A 14,430-nucleotide genomic window follows, 5' to 3' on the forward strand; every position below is an offset into this window, starting at 1 on the left:
AAAAAAAAAAAAATAAAGATAACTGGATTCATAGTGCAAAAAAAAAAAAAAAAAAAAAAAAAAAGCTTGTATTTCCACCACACATACCACACACTGAAAATTTATCTTCACCCCTTTCAAGGCTGGTACTGTATATATAAAGCCCCTAACTTTTATTCAGTCCCATCAGAGAGCAAAGGTTGTTTGAGGATAATGAGGTGAATATAAATCCTGCCCTCAATAGTTTAATCCTGTCTTCAGTGTTTCACCTTTTCTCCTGGCGTAGCCACTGGAACTGTTTGAACCAAACTTTGCACCTTACACTCACTCACTAGAGAGTTAAGATTCCGACAACACATGGTCTGAAGTGGTGGTTCTCAGGGAGGAAAGACTTTGCCCCCCTTGGCAACAGCTGGAGACATTTTTGGTTGCCACAACTGGGGGTGTTCTGGCATCTAGGGGGCGAAGAGGCCAAGGATGCAACTAAACATACTATAATGCACAGGACAACCCCTCACACAAAGGCTATCCCCCCAAACTTTCAACGCTGCCGAGGTGGAGAAACCCTGGTCGAAAGGTTCTATCCATAGGTAGCCTGGCTCCTTTCTTTCAAGGGAAGTCTCTGTCCTCGTGCTGAGAGCTACCATGCCCTGCACTTACTTTGCAGTTAGTGTACCACAGGGCCAGGATGAGGTTCCTCAAGGCCAGGTACATGGTGGGGTCCCGGGAGTACTCTGGGAACTCGTAGAGCTCATCCAGCTCCATCACGTCCGGCCTCACGCACAGGGCTTTGCCGCACTCGTTGGGCTGATAGAAAGGCTGGAAGTACCGGTTCATGCCTGGGACTGACAGAAGCACAAAGAGGCAAATGCTCCAAGCTGTCACCTCCAAATGCGGGTGAATTAAAGTGCATTATCAAACCAACAAGGACAGCCAAGTCTGTCCTACTGTATTTCTGCTTCCTCCCTCCAGTTAGACAACATATGTGGAAATTAAACACATATTTTTCTCATTCTTCACAAATTTAATTTCCATGGTATGGACAATTCCTTAAAAGCTGTAATTTTGGTAAAAACAAAAACAAAGAAAACACATACTATAAAATTTACCATCTTAGCCATGTTTAAGTGTACAGTTCAGTAGTGTTAAGTATATTCATACTGTTGTACAACAGATTCCAAAACTTTTACAACTTGCAAAACTCAAACTCTATACCTACTGAACACCAACTCCCCATGGGAAAATATTTTAACTTTTATTGGAATTTTTCTGATTATAAGATGAATAGGTTCATAGGGGAAATAGCAATCACTAACTCCTGATAATCCTTGAGAGGGGGTTTACAGACTACCAGTGCTGTTTCTCTGAATGGAAAATTTTAATATTATAGAAATTTGTTTTTACAAAGCCAGAAAAAAATGCTACTTTATAATATTTTCTAACTTTATTTTTGTTAATTTATGACATCGAGAATAGTTTTCCATGCCATTAACCTGGACTTCAATGGACATAATATTTTCTTATCATTTAATCATTCCACTAATGCTGGGCATTGAAACTTCATCCAATTATTCACTATTATAATCAATGCCACCCAAATTTCTTTGCAAAAAAATCTTTGGACTTACTTTATAATTTACTTTGATAATTTAGTTGGGATACATTCGCAGGATAAAAGTTTTTGATCACACTGCCAAATTGTCCTTCACAAATGTACAAACCCACTAATTTGAGTGCCTGTTCCATCCCACTTAAACTAACACTGGGATTGTTTCTCTTCTGCTTTCATTTCGACCACAGCTACATTTTAGAGGACCCAGTGTTATGAGTTAAATACCTTAAGACAGGGCCACAATGTCAAAATCTTTTCACATCATCAAAAATGAAGTTGGCGATTAAAAAAATAAAATAGAAAAAAGTGTTCAGGCGAAAAATCTAGAATTCTTGCTTGTACACAAAGAATTCCAATGTGGAATCTTAAAGTCATGCCCAACAAGCATGCCTGCCCTGACCTAAAGTTCTGAATTTTTTTCAAGAGTGAATCATTCTGCTGAAATTCTCAAGGGCATAATTAGAAGTAGAAAGACTCAGAATAAAAAGAAGGACGCTCAGATAGTCAAAGATTTCTTCTGGTAATGTTAGAGTTTGCATTATCATCAACTTATCCAGTTTTCAAATACATACTCATTAAACTCTGTAGACAACGATTCCTGAACAAGTGTTATAGACTTTCTGATCACTGAGGGAAAAATTAACTGCACAATATACACAGATGATATGACATCCACAGCATAACCGCATCTATGATATAATGAGGTGCTTTATAGCACATGCTGCACACACTAAGTCTCTTCCATTCTGCTCACCCACACATTTCCAGGGACTGAGGGGGTGTGGGGAGGGGGGGGGGAAGCAGGGAGTGCCAGGACCAGCTCTCACCCAGCACAGAGGGGACCGCCTTGGAGTGCTCCAGCTTCCCGGGGCTGGCGTCGCTGGCTGCGCGGTTTGTGCTGGTGCAGGAGGGGCTCATGCCAACGCAGTCAGGGTAGTAGGCAGAGAGCAGGGGTGCTGCCACGCTGTCTTTCAGCAAAGGAGGTAGAATGAGCATGGAGTACCACCAATGGTTGGAAACTTCCGACACTCTCTGAAATGGGCAGAGCAAGACGAAGAGGGACAATGGCAGACAGGAAATGTACGTGCAGATCCAGCCGAGGACAGATGACTGTCTCCACGGTATTCATCCTTAACCCCTCTACTCTGCCTTCTCCCACTCAGCAATCCTACACCAGAGTTCAGCACACTCAGATTCAGAAACAGAAGTGGCTGTCGATACCTGGAGAGCCACGTTTCCAAGGCAGAGTTGTTTCAGATACACAGCAACAGCCTTCCCCTCTCTCCCTCCCCTCCTCGGCAAACCCACCAAGTCCAGGTCAGTCTTGAAGCTGCACCCATTGACTGCACTGCCGGTGTAAGTGTGACATGACAACTTTCTATTCCGTAACCATTTTATCTTCCATCCACCCCCCCCCCCCCTTTTACTAGAATCCAAAAATAATTTAAATTGAAAAACTGGGCAGAAAAAAAATAATTCACCTAAGTAGTAGCCAAGCATTACTGCTTTTTGCCAGAGGCTACAAAACTACTTTCAGAGGGAAAAGTACATGACAACCATCAAAATAGATGCTAAATGTAGAGCTGAACAAGTAAAAGCTATGTTTGGTCTTTAAATGTGTGACCACATTCCAGAGTTGACTTAACATATGGAATCACTGGATCAAAACATCCCCATGATGACTAACTCCTGCAATAAAAAGAAAAGCTGGTCGGCTTTTAAAGCAAACTCCACAAATCCTACGTGAGACAGCCTTTTCTAAAAGTGAGGCTGAATACATGCCCCAAGAATTCTAAGAATCTGATCCAGGAGAACCTTGCGCTCAGAGCCCCTCTGATGTTAGTTTTCTAGGCTCCCAGCAAATGCCAGCTGCCATCAAGCAGGGGTCTGTGAACTCAGGGTCTACAGAGTTAATCCAGATTGGAGATGCATCCTGTTTGCCCTTCAAATTTCACAGAGTCCAAATCTGGGACAAGCATTTTCAGTTGACTACAAGCCCCAACACTCCCTATAAATCACTCGCAGCTGCTTCACACATTCATTGTTAAGTGCCTTGCCCCAAAGGCATTTCTGGGTACAATCTTTGTTCTCCAGGCCTGTTTTAGGTTTGGCCCTTGATGGCAGAGCTGCACCAGAAAGAAGGAAAGCTTCAGTCTCTTCCTCAACACACCAGGGCTGCCTCTATGGACCCCCTTCTGAGCAGAGCGCCAAGGACAGAGTAAACTGAGGGTTCAGACACTTTAAATAGACCACAGAGAGGGCAGAATGCAGGTGACTTATAAAACATTCACCCAAGCTCTTCCATTCTCTTACACTTCCTGGGTCTTGCAGCTATGTTGGTAAACTGAGTCAGGACCCACCAGAGAGCCCCTGCCATCCTATTAACGCCCCCCAGTGTTTCTTCCCCATAGAAGCTCACTTGAGGGTGCTCCAAACCTCTGCACTGGAACATGAGAAACTAAAACAGTGACTAATAAACTGGCATTTGATCTTGCTATTCCAAGTGTGTTCTCTCAACACACTTGCCATTCCTGGACACCTGGCTCTCATTTTGTCCATATACCATAAAAAATTCCACTGTCATCTTGAAGACACATACCAATGAAGAATTTGTACTTGATATAGTCAGTCTATTAATGTAATAAAAGACCCACTATACTAAGTTAAATAGTATTCCCCCAGAACCTCAGAACGTAACCATTTTTGGAAACAATGTCTTGCAGACCTTGTCATAGTGGAGTCTTAAATTCACTATGACTAGCATCCTTAGAAGAAGAGAAGAGACAGAGAGACAGAAAACACACGGGGAGAGGGTCATGTGATGACAGAGGCAGAGATCGGAGCGATGGGTCTATAAGCCAAGAAATGCTAAGAACTGCTGGCAACACCAGAAGCTGGAAGGAGCAGGAAGGATCCTCCCTTTACAGCCTTCAGGGAAAGCACGGCCCTGTTAACACCTTGATTTCAGACATACAGACTCTGGAGTTAAGAGACAATCGACTCCTGTTGCTTTGCGCCACCCAGTTTGTGGTGATTTGTTACGGCAGCCCTAGGAAGCTAATACAGGCACTCAAAAAATTTAGAAATTGCTTTTAAAGTGACCCTAGAATCCATAGAAACAGAAAAAGGGTAGATAGGTGATATGGCTAGAAGCCTGCTCCTGACCCCTCCTTAATGAAGTGCAAAAATAAATGACTGGCAGATGAACATCAAGGGAATCTTCCAAACTTTTAAAAGTTCATGTATCCCAAGAATACGGCCTCTGTCCCAAAGCTCAAATTCTTCTGCATGCTAAATGGTCTAATGTTAGGGTCAGATTCATAAGGCATTGTATTTACTTCTTCCTTCCTTTCTACAATCTCATCCTGTCTATCCTAATCCCATATTATTTGGGCCACTAGTTTACCATGGAAATTTTTAGGGAAAAACTAATTATTAAAAAATGTGTGTGTTTCACACACCCCTTTATATAACAGAATGGTTTTAAAATAGATTTTCTAGATGTTAATTCTTTCTTTGCCTGAAAACCAACCACAGTCCTTGCGATTCAGAAATCTAGAAAAACTGCAAGTTAATAATCCTGAATTACTGAAATGCAGAAAAACCCAGAACCTCAGAATTTCAAAAACTCAAGAGTCTTAAAAAGGCATTCTATGAAACAGCCATTGGCTCTGATTATGCAGCCCATGGATTGTGCCAGCTCCGGTAGCAAAGCCCCATAAGAAATGAAATGTGGCCCTAGTTGGTATGGCTCAGTGGATAGAGCTTCGGCTTGCGGACCAAAGGGTCCCAGGTTCAATTCTGGTCAAGGGCACATGCCCAGGGTTGCAGGCTCGATCCCCAGTAGGAGGTGTGCAGGAGGCAGCCAATCAATGATTCTCTTTCGTCATTGATGTTTCTCTCTCTCTCTCTCCCTTCCTGTCTAAAATCAATAAAAAAATATATATATTTTTTAAAAGGAATGAAATGTGTGAGGCTTCGCCAGCTGGAGACACTGTTCCCTTCCACACAGGGCCAGGACAAAGCAGTTACACCAAGGTCTGAATACACAAGAACACTCTCACAGCTGAATCTGGGCCAAGACCACCAAACTTTAGGCCACTTGTTCTTTTCTTGGAAGGATTCAAGCAGAGTTGTAAAGTCACCCATGAAAAAAAAGTATAACAAGCCTGATCTTTATCGTAAAGCAAGGTAGCAGTTTCTTCCTCTCTATTTCCTTTTAATGCAAAGCAATATAACTTTATTTTAAGTTGAAGAGGATCGCCTATAACACCACTATTGCTAGCATTTTCATCATATCATTATCATGTTACATTGAAACTGTTATTGTCATTTACACATAGCGCTTATCATTGAAGATGCAATGAACTCCAATCTAGAACATGCAGAAATACTCACTAGATCCTCTGGGAGGGAACAATGATCTGGGGTCTCGGGCTGAAAGGCAAACCAAGTGTTAATTAGCTTTACTTGTAAAATATAGTCTTCAGTAACAATTTACCTTCAAGAAGATATCCCTTTTCACCTTTTAGACTGGCAAAGAGAAAAGTGTAATGAACCACTGTATGCATGAAGGTGTGGGGAGGACAGCTGCTCTCACAAGAACATCCAGGTGGAAAGCTAAAGAAATAATGACTCTTGCCCAGCCAGTTGAGCATTGACCTATGAACCAGGAGGTCAAGGTTCAATTCCTGATCAGGGCACATGCCTGGGTTGTGGGCTCGATCCCCAGTGGGGGGCATGCAGGAGGCAGCCAACCCATGATTCTCTGTCATCATTGATGTTTCTATCTCCCTCTCCATTCCTCTCTGAAATCAATAAAAATATATATTTTTTTTTAAAAAAAGAATAACTCTGGAGAGCAACGGGACAAAATATGAAACTTTTAAATGAACCATAATTTGGCATTATCTTGTATAACTGAAGATGTACATACTACATGTCCAGCAACCTAACCTTTGTTATATTTTACAGAAAGGCCCTCATACATGTGCACCAACAGAAGCCGAAAATGTTCAAAGGAGGATTGTTTGTAATAGAAAAAAGCTAAACACAACCCAGAAGCCCATCAAGAGCAGAATAGGTAAATAAACTGCGTCGTAGTCAAACAATGGTCACTCTCTGGTGATGAGAACGAACAAACTACAACCACACACTCTAGCACGGATGTACTTGACAAACACAACGGTGAGAGAAAGCAGCCAGACCCCAGAGAAAACACACTGCATGACTCCATTAACATAAAGTTCAAAAGCAAGCAAAACATCTGTAGTGTTTTAAGTCAGTATAGTAAGTGGGGGAGCAAGGGAAGGAGGCTGTGAGGAAAAAGGGGTGCTGGGAGACTCTGAGGGGCTGGTAAGTGTTCCATTTCTTTACGGGAAGCTGGCTAAGTGGGGACTTTGTGAAAATTCAGAGCTACATGCATTTTCTGTTTATATATTTCAAGTAAAAAGTTACCTAAGTAAACTGCAGACTGGCATACAACAGAGCCCCGAGGATCGGGCCCTCGGAATGCACTCTGGAGAAACTTGGCCTGTGCCCTAGGAGAGGCTTGCACGAATGCTCACAGGAGCGCGGGGTGTCAGACCCCAAACCAGAAACAACGGTCAAGCCCGTGAACAGGAAAATAGATACATCGTGGTACGGTCACACACCGCAATACTATACAGCGGGGGAAATGAATAGCTCAGAGCTCTGGCATCCACACGGGTGCATGTGAAAAACCTCCACATGAGTGAAAGCAGCAAGCTGCAGAACACAAACCAGATGATACAATGTACAGCCAGTCCAAAAGTAGGCAAAACTTCACACGCTGTTTAGGGTTTTGTAAATATGTAACAAGAAGCTGAGGAATAATAAATACAAAATTCGGAATACTGTGTCCTTGCAGTGAAGGGAAGATAGGGAAGGGGCGAGGGGTGCGCAGGAAGTGACAGAGGCTTTGGTAATAACACTCAGCTTCTAAAACTGCTGGATACATGAGTGTTTGCTTTAATTCTTTGTTCCTTACACACAAATTATAAATCCTCTTTTGTGACTAAGAATTGTTTCATATTAAAACAATGGTATGTTCTCTTTGACACAGAAATGTTACGACTAGGAATTGATCCTACAAATATACGGAAAAATGGCAAAGATATAAAGTTATTCATCACAGCACTGCTAACAACAAATGTTGGAAAGTCACCTAAATGCTCTCAGTCATGTGAAATACATCAGGTTACATCCACTCAGTAGAGTATTATACAGGCTTTAAAGAGAAAGAAGTCTTTAGGTCCTGAGATGGCAATATCTATAAGACATACTAAATGGAAAAAAGCAAGCCCCAAAACAGTGTGCATAGTCTGCTCCCATTCTTTTTAATGTTATTTTACAAATAAACCTTTCCAGACTTTGTCCTTGACTGAATACCAAGCTGAAAACCAAAGGGACTCTGAATCAATAAACACCATTTAAATAAATATTTCAAAACTTCAGGCTACAGACAGTAACAGCCTGAAGCAGTAGCTCTCAAGGGACAATCTGGGGATGGGGTGGGGGGGGGGGGGGGAAGAAGTGTAAAACATGATACTCTACTTAGGAGCTGGCATTTAAGAAGACTGTGAAGCCTTCAACTTTAAGAGGGTTTGGAAGGAGAGAAAGGCAATTAAGTTTTCAAAAGCTTAAGGAATCTGAGACCTCTCAGTCCTCCCGGAAAAAAAGTTCTTGATGTTAAAATACATTCAACTACGTGATGCATCAAAATAAAGAACTTGGGGTAGAAGGAACTGTGGTGAGAGAAACTGTGGGGAGAATTAAACCCAGTAAATACAGAAGCAAGAGTAAGCAATGGAGGGATGATGGTTATGGAAAATAAATGGTACATTCACTCTGACGGAGTACACTAAACTAAAACACGAAACACTAACAAAAATTGGGAGCAAGGAAAAGGGGAAGTGGGATAACGTGTGACATAATTTCCTTTTCCCACTTTCATAGCAGGGCGTGAATTAATACCTAAAATTGAAACATGCAACTGAAACAAAGTGATTCTACTACTATTTCTGGAGATGAAGAAATAATTATCCTATGTTCAACAACTTCTTTTTTTAAAAATATATTTTATTGATTTTTTTACAGAGAGGAAGGGGAGGGATAGAGAGTTAGAAACATCAATGAGAGAGAAACATCGATCAGCTGCCTCCTGCACGCCCCCCACTGGGGATGTGCCCGCAACCAAGGTACATGCCCTTGACCGGAATCGAACCCGGGACCCTTGAGTCCGCAGGCTGACGCTCTATCCACTGAGCCAAACCGGTTCTGGCTGTTGAACAACTTCTTATTTCACTTTGGCTTCTTTTGCTGTACGCAATCATTTTACATAAAACCAGCATGCATAGTAAGTACTATTTCTTAACATGGAAAGTTCTCAGCCAGTTCTTTTGCTTGAAATACATGAAGATGAAGATATACTGTTAAATAAATCTCATTTAGTATGGTTATTTCATGATGATGACTACATGAGTTTTCTTTTGTTATCATCTTTGTCCTTTTCTATACTGTTTGACTTTTTCAGTAATGAACATATATCATTGCTCTAAAAATAAACTCATTCTAAAGAAGAATTCAGACTTTTCAAAAACTACTTAAACTAAAAAAAAATGGAAAAGGACAATTACCATCCCCCCAAAAAGTCAAATAAACAAAAAAAGGGACATGGGTCATTTGAACAATTAGTAGAGAAGAAGTTAAAGTTGTACATTCCATTGTCGGCAGGTAAAAGAAAGGAGGGATTATGTATACTAGTAATTCCAAATGATAGTTGAACTAAAGCTAGTCAAAGCACAAATCAAAATGATTTTAATATAAACTTTTTATGTAAAATTATACCCAGTATTTAATAACACACATTAGTAAGCAAGTCATCCAAAAATATTTTGTTAGAATAACTGTTTAGAAACATCAGAAATAGGTTGAATGAAAATTGCCCAAAGTCTAATTTCTATTAAAATAGTCTGCTATTTTTTACTACTCTTGGTTAAACTCTCCTTTATACATTATAATGAAATGCCACTGAGTCTACTTTTGGCTTGAGAAGTAATCTTGGACACAGGGCCTGGTTAAATCCAGTGCAGCCATGACATTATTTCGGCAGCTTCCCCTTTGCCACACAAGCTCGTGCACCTTCATTCCTCAAACCGCAATTCCCATCAGCGCACTCAGCCTGAAAAATGAATTACGCAATACCTCAGTGTCAGCCCTTCCCATTGTTTCCCCTTCTATTCCTCAGAGAGGCCTTCTACTCTGAAGACTGCGCTCAAGAATCAATTAAAGGCTAAACTGAAAGGTTTCAGGACAAGATTTGTTCAATCCAGGACCCTGGTCCCAGGCTTAGATCTGTGCTTCCTACCCTTCACTCCCAAATTACCAACATCCAAAATAAAAACAAGGATATCACCATAGAGCTCGCTGACATTAAAGGACAATAAGGGAACAGTGCAAACAACTTTAAGTTAACAAATTTGACAATCTAGATGTAACAGGCAAATCTCTTGGAAAAACACATCCACACTCTAAAACGGGTAGAATAAAACCACCTACATTGCCATATATGTTAAAGAAACTGAATTTATAATTTTAAAACTTTTCACAAAGAAAACTGACCCAAATTACTTCACTAGTGAATTATACCAAATGCTAAAGAAGAAATATCAACATTACCCAAACTCTTTAACAAAATAGAGAAGAGGGATATACTTCTGGATTCATTTTATGGAGCCAGCATAACTCAGACAGCAACACCCAAGAAGAACGTTACAAGAAAAGAAAACTGTCATCATGAACACAGATGCCAATATCCTTAACAAAATATTAACAAACTGAATCCAACAATTCACTAAAAGGATAATACATTAAGAACAAATGAGATTTTTTCCAGGAATGTGAGGTAGTTTCAACATTCCAGAATTAGTCTAATTCACCACATTTACAGATGAAAGGAGAAAAACCACATGTTCATCATACAAGATGTAGAGAAAGTATTTGACAAAGTCCAACTTCCATTTATAATACAAAGTTCTCAACTAGGAACACAAAGGCACTTCTTTGATCTGATAATAGGCATTTGTGAAAAGCTACAGCCAGCATTATACATAATGATAAAATACGGAACACATTCCTCCTATGTCAGGAATAGGACAAGGATGTCTACGCTCCAACTTCTATTCAACATGGTACTGGTGGTCCTGACCAGTGTAGTAAGGCAAGAGAAAAAAAGAGCAAAAAGATGAGTTTTTTAAGAAAGCAAAACAGCCTTTATTCATAGTTGTTGCAACTATAGAAAACCCAAAGGAATCTACAAAAAGACCTATGAAATTTAATAAATTTAATAACTTAACAAAGCCTCTGGGTATAAAATCAACAAATAAAAATTGTATTTCTATGTCATTGCAACAAACAACTTGAAAATGAAGTTAAAAATAAATTCAACTTACAATCACAGGAAAAAAACACACAAAATATCTAGAAATCTATTTAACAAAAGACATCCTCAATGAAAATTAGAAAACACTGTTGGGAGAAATTAAAGACCCTGAGAAGATGGAGAGATACACATGCTCGGGGTCACAACAGGGGTTGAAAATGTTTTCTGTAAAGGGCCAGGTAGTAAATGTTAGGTTCTGTGGATGATACGGTCTCTGTCACAACCACTCTGCCACTGCAGCATGAAAGCAGCCACAGACAATACATAATGACTGAGCAAAGCTGTGTTCCCATAGAACTTTACTTTCAAAAACAGGTGGGGGGGGGAGGCAGATTTGACCCATAGCTTGCTGACCCATGGATTAAAAGACAGAAAAAATGTAAGAATGTCAATTCTTCTTAAAATTATCTATAGAGTCAATGCATGACAAAAAAAAAAAAAAAAAATCCGAGAGGCTTTTTTGTAGATATTGACAAGCTGATAATAAAGTTTATATGGTAACATAAAGAACCTAGGATAGCCAAAATAATCTTGAAAAACAAAAACACAGAGGAATTTGCACTACCTCATTTTAAGACTTATTATAAAGATACAATATTCAAGCCAGCTGAGCACTGGGGTAAGAATAAACAAAGAGATCAATGAAACAGAGTCCAGAAATAGACCAACATGTATGGCCAACGGACTTTTGATAACAAAGCCAAGATAATTCAAGGGAAAAAACAGTCTTTTCAACAAATGGTACTGAACAACTAAATATTTATATGAAAAGAACATTGAATCTTGACCTTATACCTCGCATAAAAAACAAAAATTAACATGAGATAAGTGACCTTAATGTAAAAGCTAATACTAAAAAAAGCTCCTCAAAGAAAACATATGAGACTATCTGTAAATTGAGAGGTAGTCAATGATTTCTCAGAAAAGATACAAAAAGTTCTAAACATAAAAAAATGAGTAAACTAGGCTTCAAACTTAAAAACTTCTCATCTCTTGATAAGTAAATAAAAGGGTAAGACAAAGCCAGGAAAAATATTCAAGATTTTATTTCATATCCAGATTACTGAGGAACTTCTACAAAACAAACCTAATCTTTAAAAAAGTCTTAGTCAGATATTTCTCCAAAGACAAGGTATAAATGGCCAATAAGCATATGAAATGATACTTAACATCACTAGCCATCAGAGAAATGAAAATTAAAACCACAATGACATACCAGTACATGCCCATTAGAACAGCTAAAATAAAATTAAAAAATTTTTTATAAGAGTAACACCACCAAATGTTTCAATATGCTACAACTGTGGGAAACCATTTAGCAGTTTTAAAATATAAATTTACCATCTGACTCAACAATTCCACTCCTATGTATTTACCTTTAAGAAATGAAACCATAGGTCCACAAAAAACACCTGCACAGAATGTTCACTACAGTTTTATTCATAATAGCAAAAAAATTAAAACATCACAAATGCCCTTAAAGGAAAATAGTTAAACAAGTTGTGGTATTCCACACTCAGCAATAAAGAGAGCAGACAAAACTCTGATAAAGATCAGAACAGTGATCGCCTCTAGTGGTAGGGAAGGAAATAACTAGAATTTTTAGGGTAGTAGAAAAGTATACCTTAATTGGGTATTGGTTACACAATGTAGACATTTTCCAAAACTCAATAAAATTTATTGAAGATCTGTGCATATATTATAACTCAATTAAAAGAAAGATGCAGCCCGGCCAGCGTGGCTCAGTGATTGAGTGTCAACCTATCAACCAGGAGGTCATGGCTCGATTCCCGGTCAGGGTACATGCCAGGGTTGCCGGCTCCATCCCCAGTGTGGGGCGTGCAGGAGGCAGCCAATCAATGATTCTCTCTCATCATAGATGTTTCCATCTCTCTCCCTCTCTGAAATCAATAAAAATATTTTTAAAAGATGCAATTTCATATATGTATTAAAAAATGATCTCTGTACTATAAGCCTTTAACCTTTAAGTAGTTAAGTTGTATCAAGAGCCTTAAAAGATGTGCCAAACAGAAACATGTATTCAAATGCATAAAAAAAGTTCTAATACAGCAATTTTCATTTCATGGGACACATAAACTAATTACTAAAACCCTGCAGCACACCAAAAAAAATTTTTTTTTGCCAATCTGACAAAAAAAATTGGTATTATTTTGATTCATTCACACCAGATGGCTATTGTTGTGTTGGCTGTTGTAATTTTTTTTTTTGACAATCTAAGGGAAAAGAGGTCTGTAACCCTGACTAAATAGTCAAGTATTGCATGTTTTAAAAATTCTTGCAGCGTACCAGTTGAAAATTGCTGTTTTAGTAGGATAGATTATTAAGAGTAGTTACCTATTAGGGTGAAAAGGAGGAAATGGTTAAGGAGGACTTTCATTTTTTATTTCTGTATTATATATATATACATACACACACACACACACACACACACACATATTCAATTTACTTTTTTAAAACCCTGAGATTATATTCATGTAATACTTATGTAAAATTTAAAATAATACCAATATAATTCCTAAATGTCCATACCCTATTTCTTAACCATTTCACTTAGCAAAATTTTCCAAATGTTTACAATATATATAAGTTGCTTTAATAATATTTATATCTTAACTCCTAGGCTTTAAAAACTTGATAATAAACTTTATAAAAGTTTTCATTCATTCTTTTATGAGAAATATTTGAACTAAGAAAATATTTTGCAAGTGATGATTGTGAATATACCAAAAACCATGGAATTGTATACTTTAAAATTGTGAATTTTATGACATGTGAATTATATCTCAATTTTTTAAAAGAAGTATTTTACTCCCAAGATTATGACTTCTAACATTTTTTAATGTACTGAAGAAACCAGGGACATTTGTGTAAATGAATGCTTTAACCCATTAAAGCAATTACACATTTTAAAAAGTAACTGCCAAATATCAAAAATACCAGAGACCCGGTGCACGAAATTCACGCACATATATTAAAAAATCACCTCTCTGTACTATAAGCCTTTAACCTTTAACCCTGGCACACTGAGGGGGCGTTCCTCAGTCTGGCCTGCACTCTCTCGCACTCCAGGACCCCTCGCTCCTTACTACCTGCCTGCAGTGGAGGTGGGAGAGGCTCCCACCACTGCCACTGCGCTTGCCAGCCATGAGCCCGGCTTCTGGCTGAGCAGTGCTCCCCCTGTGGGAGTGCACTGACCACCAGGGGGCATCTCCTGCATTGAGCATCTGCCCCCTTGTGGTCAGTGTGCATCACTGAGCCTGGTCGTTCTGCTGTTTGGTCGATTTGCATATTAGGGTTTTATGATATAGGACTAGAGGCCCAGTGCACAAAATTCATGAATGGTAGGGTCCCTAGG

The 14,430-nt window shown here is 39.1% G+C and overlaps 1 protein-coding gene across 8 annotated transcripts in view; it reads right to left on the reverse strand.

Moving 5' to 3' along the window:
• KDM1B (lysine demethylase 1B) overlaps positions 1-14,430 on the reverse strand; it is a 59,917-nt gene that overhangs the window by 33,696 nt on the left and 11,791 nt on the right. For 6 of the 8 annotated variants that reach the window (XM_070405662.1, XM_070405664.1, XM_070405665.1 and 3 more), the window contains 3 exons: positions 5,990-6,028; positions 2,419-2,623; positions 640-824 (listed from right to left, as the gene is read on the reverse strand). In XM_070405662.1, coding sequence (XP_070261763.1) covers positions 640-824; positions 2,419-2,623; positions 5,990-6,028 — 429 coding nt within the window. The remainder of the gene's footprint in view (positions 1-639; positions 825-2,418; positions 2,624-5,989; positions 6,029-14,430) is intronic. The other 2 variants (XM_070405666.1, XM_070405667.1) reach the window with 1 other exon arrangement.

The sequence above is a fragment of the Myotis yumanensis genome, unplaced genomic scaffold (genome assembly GCF_028538775.1).
Source record: "Myotis yumanensis isolate MYYU_CA2020_CCGP unplaced genomic scaffold, mMyoYum1.0.hap1 SCAF_2, whole genome shotgun sequence".
Taxonomy (NCBI): Eukaryota; Metazoa; Chordata; class Mammalia; order Chiroptera; family Vespertilionidae; genus Myotis; species Myotis yumanensis.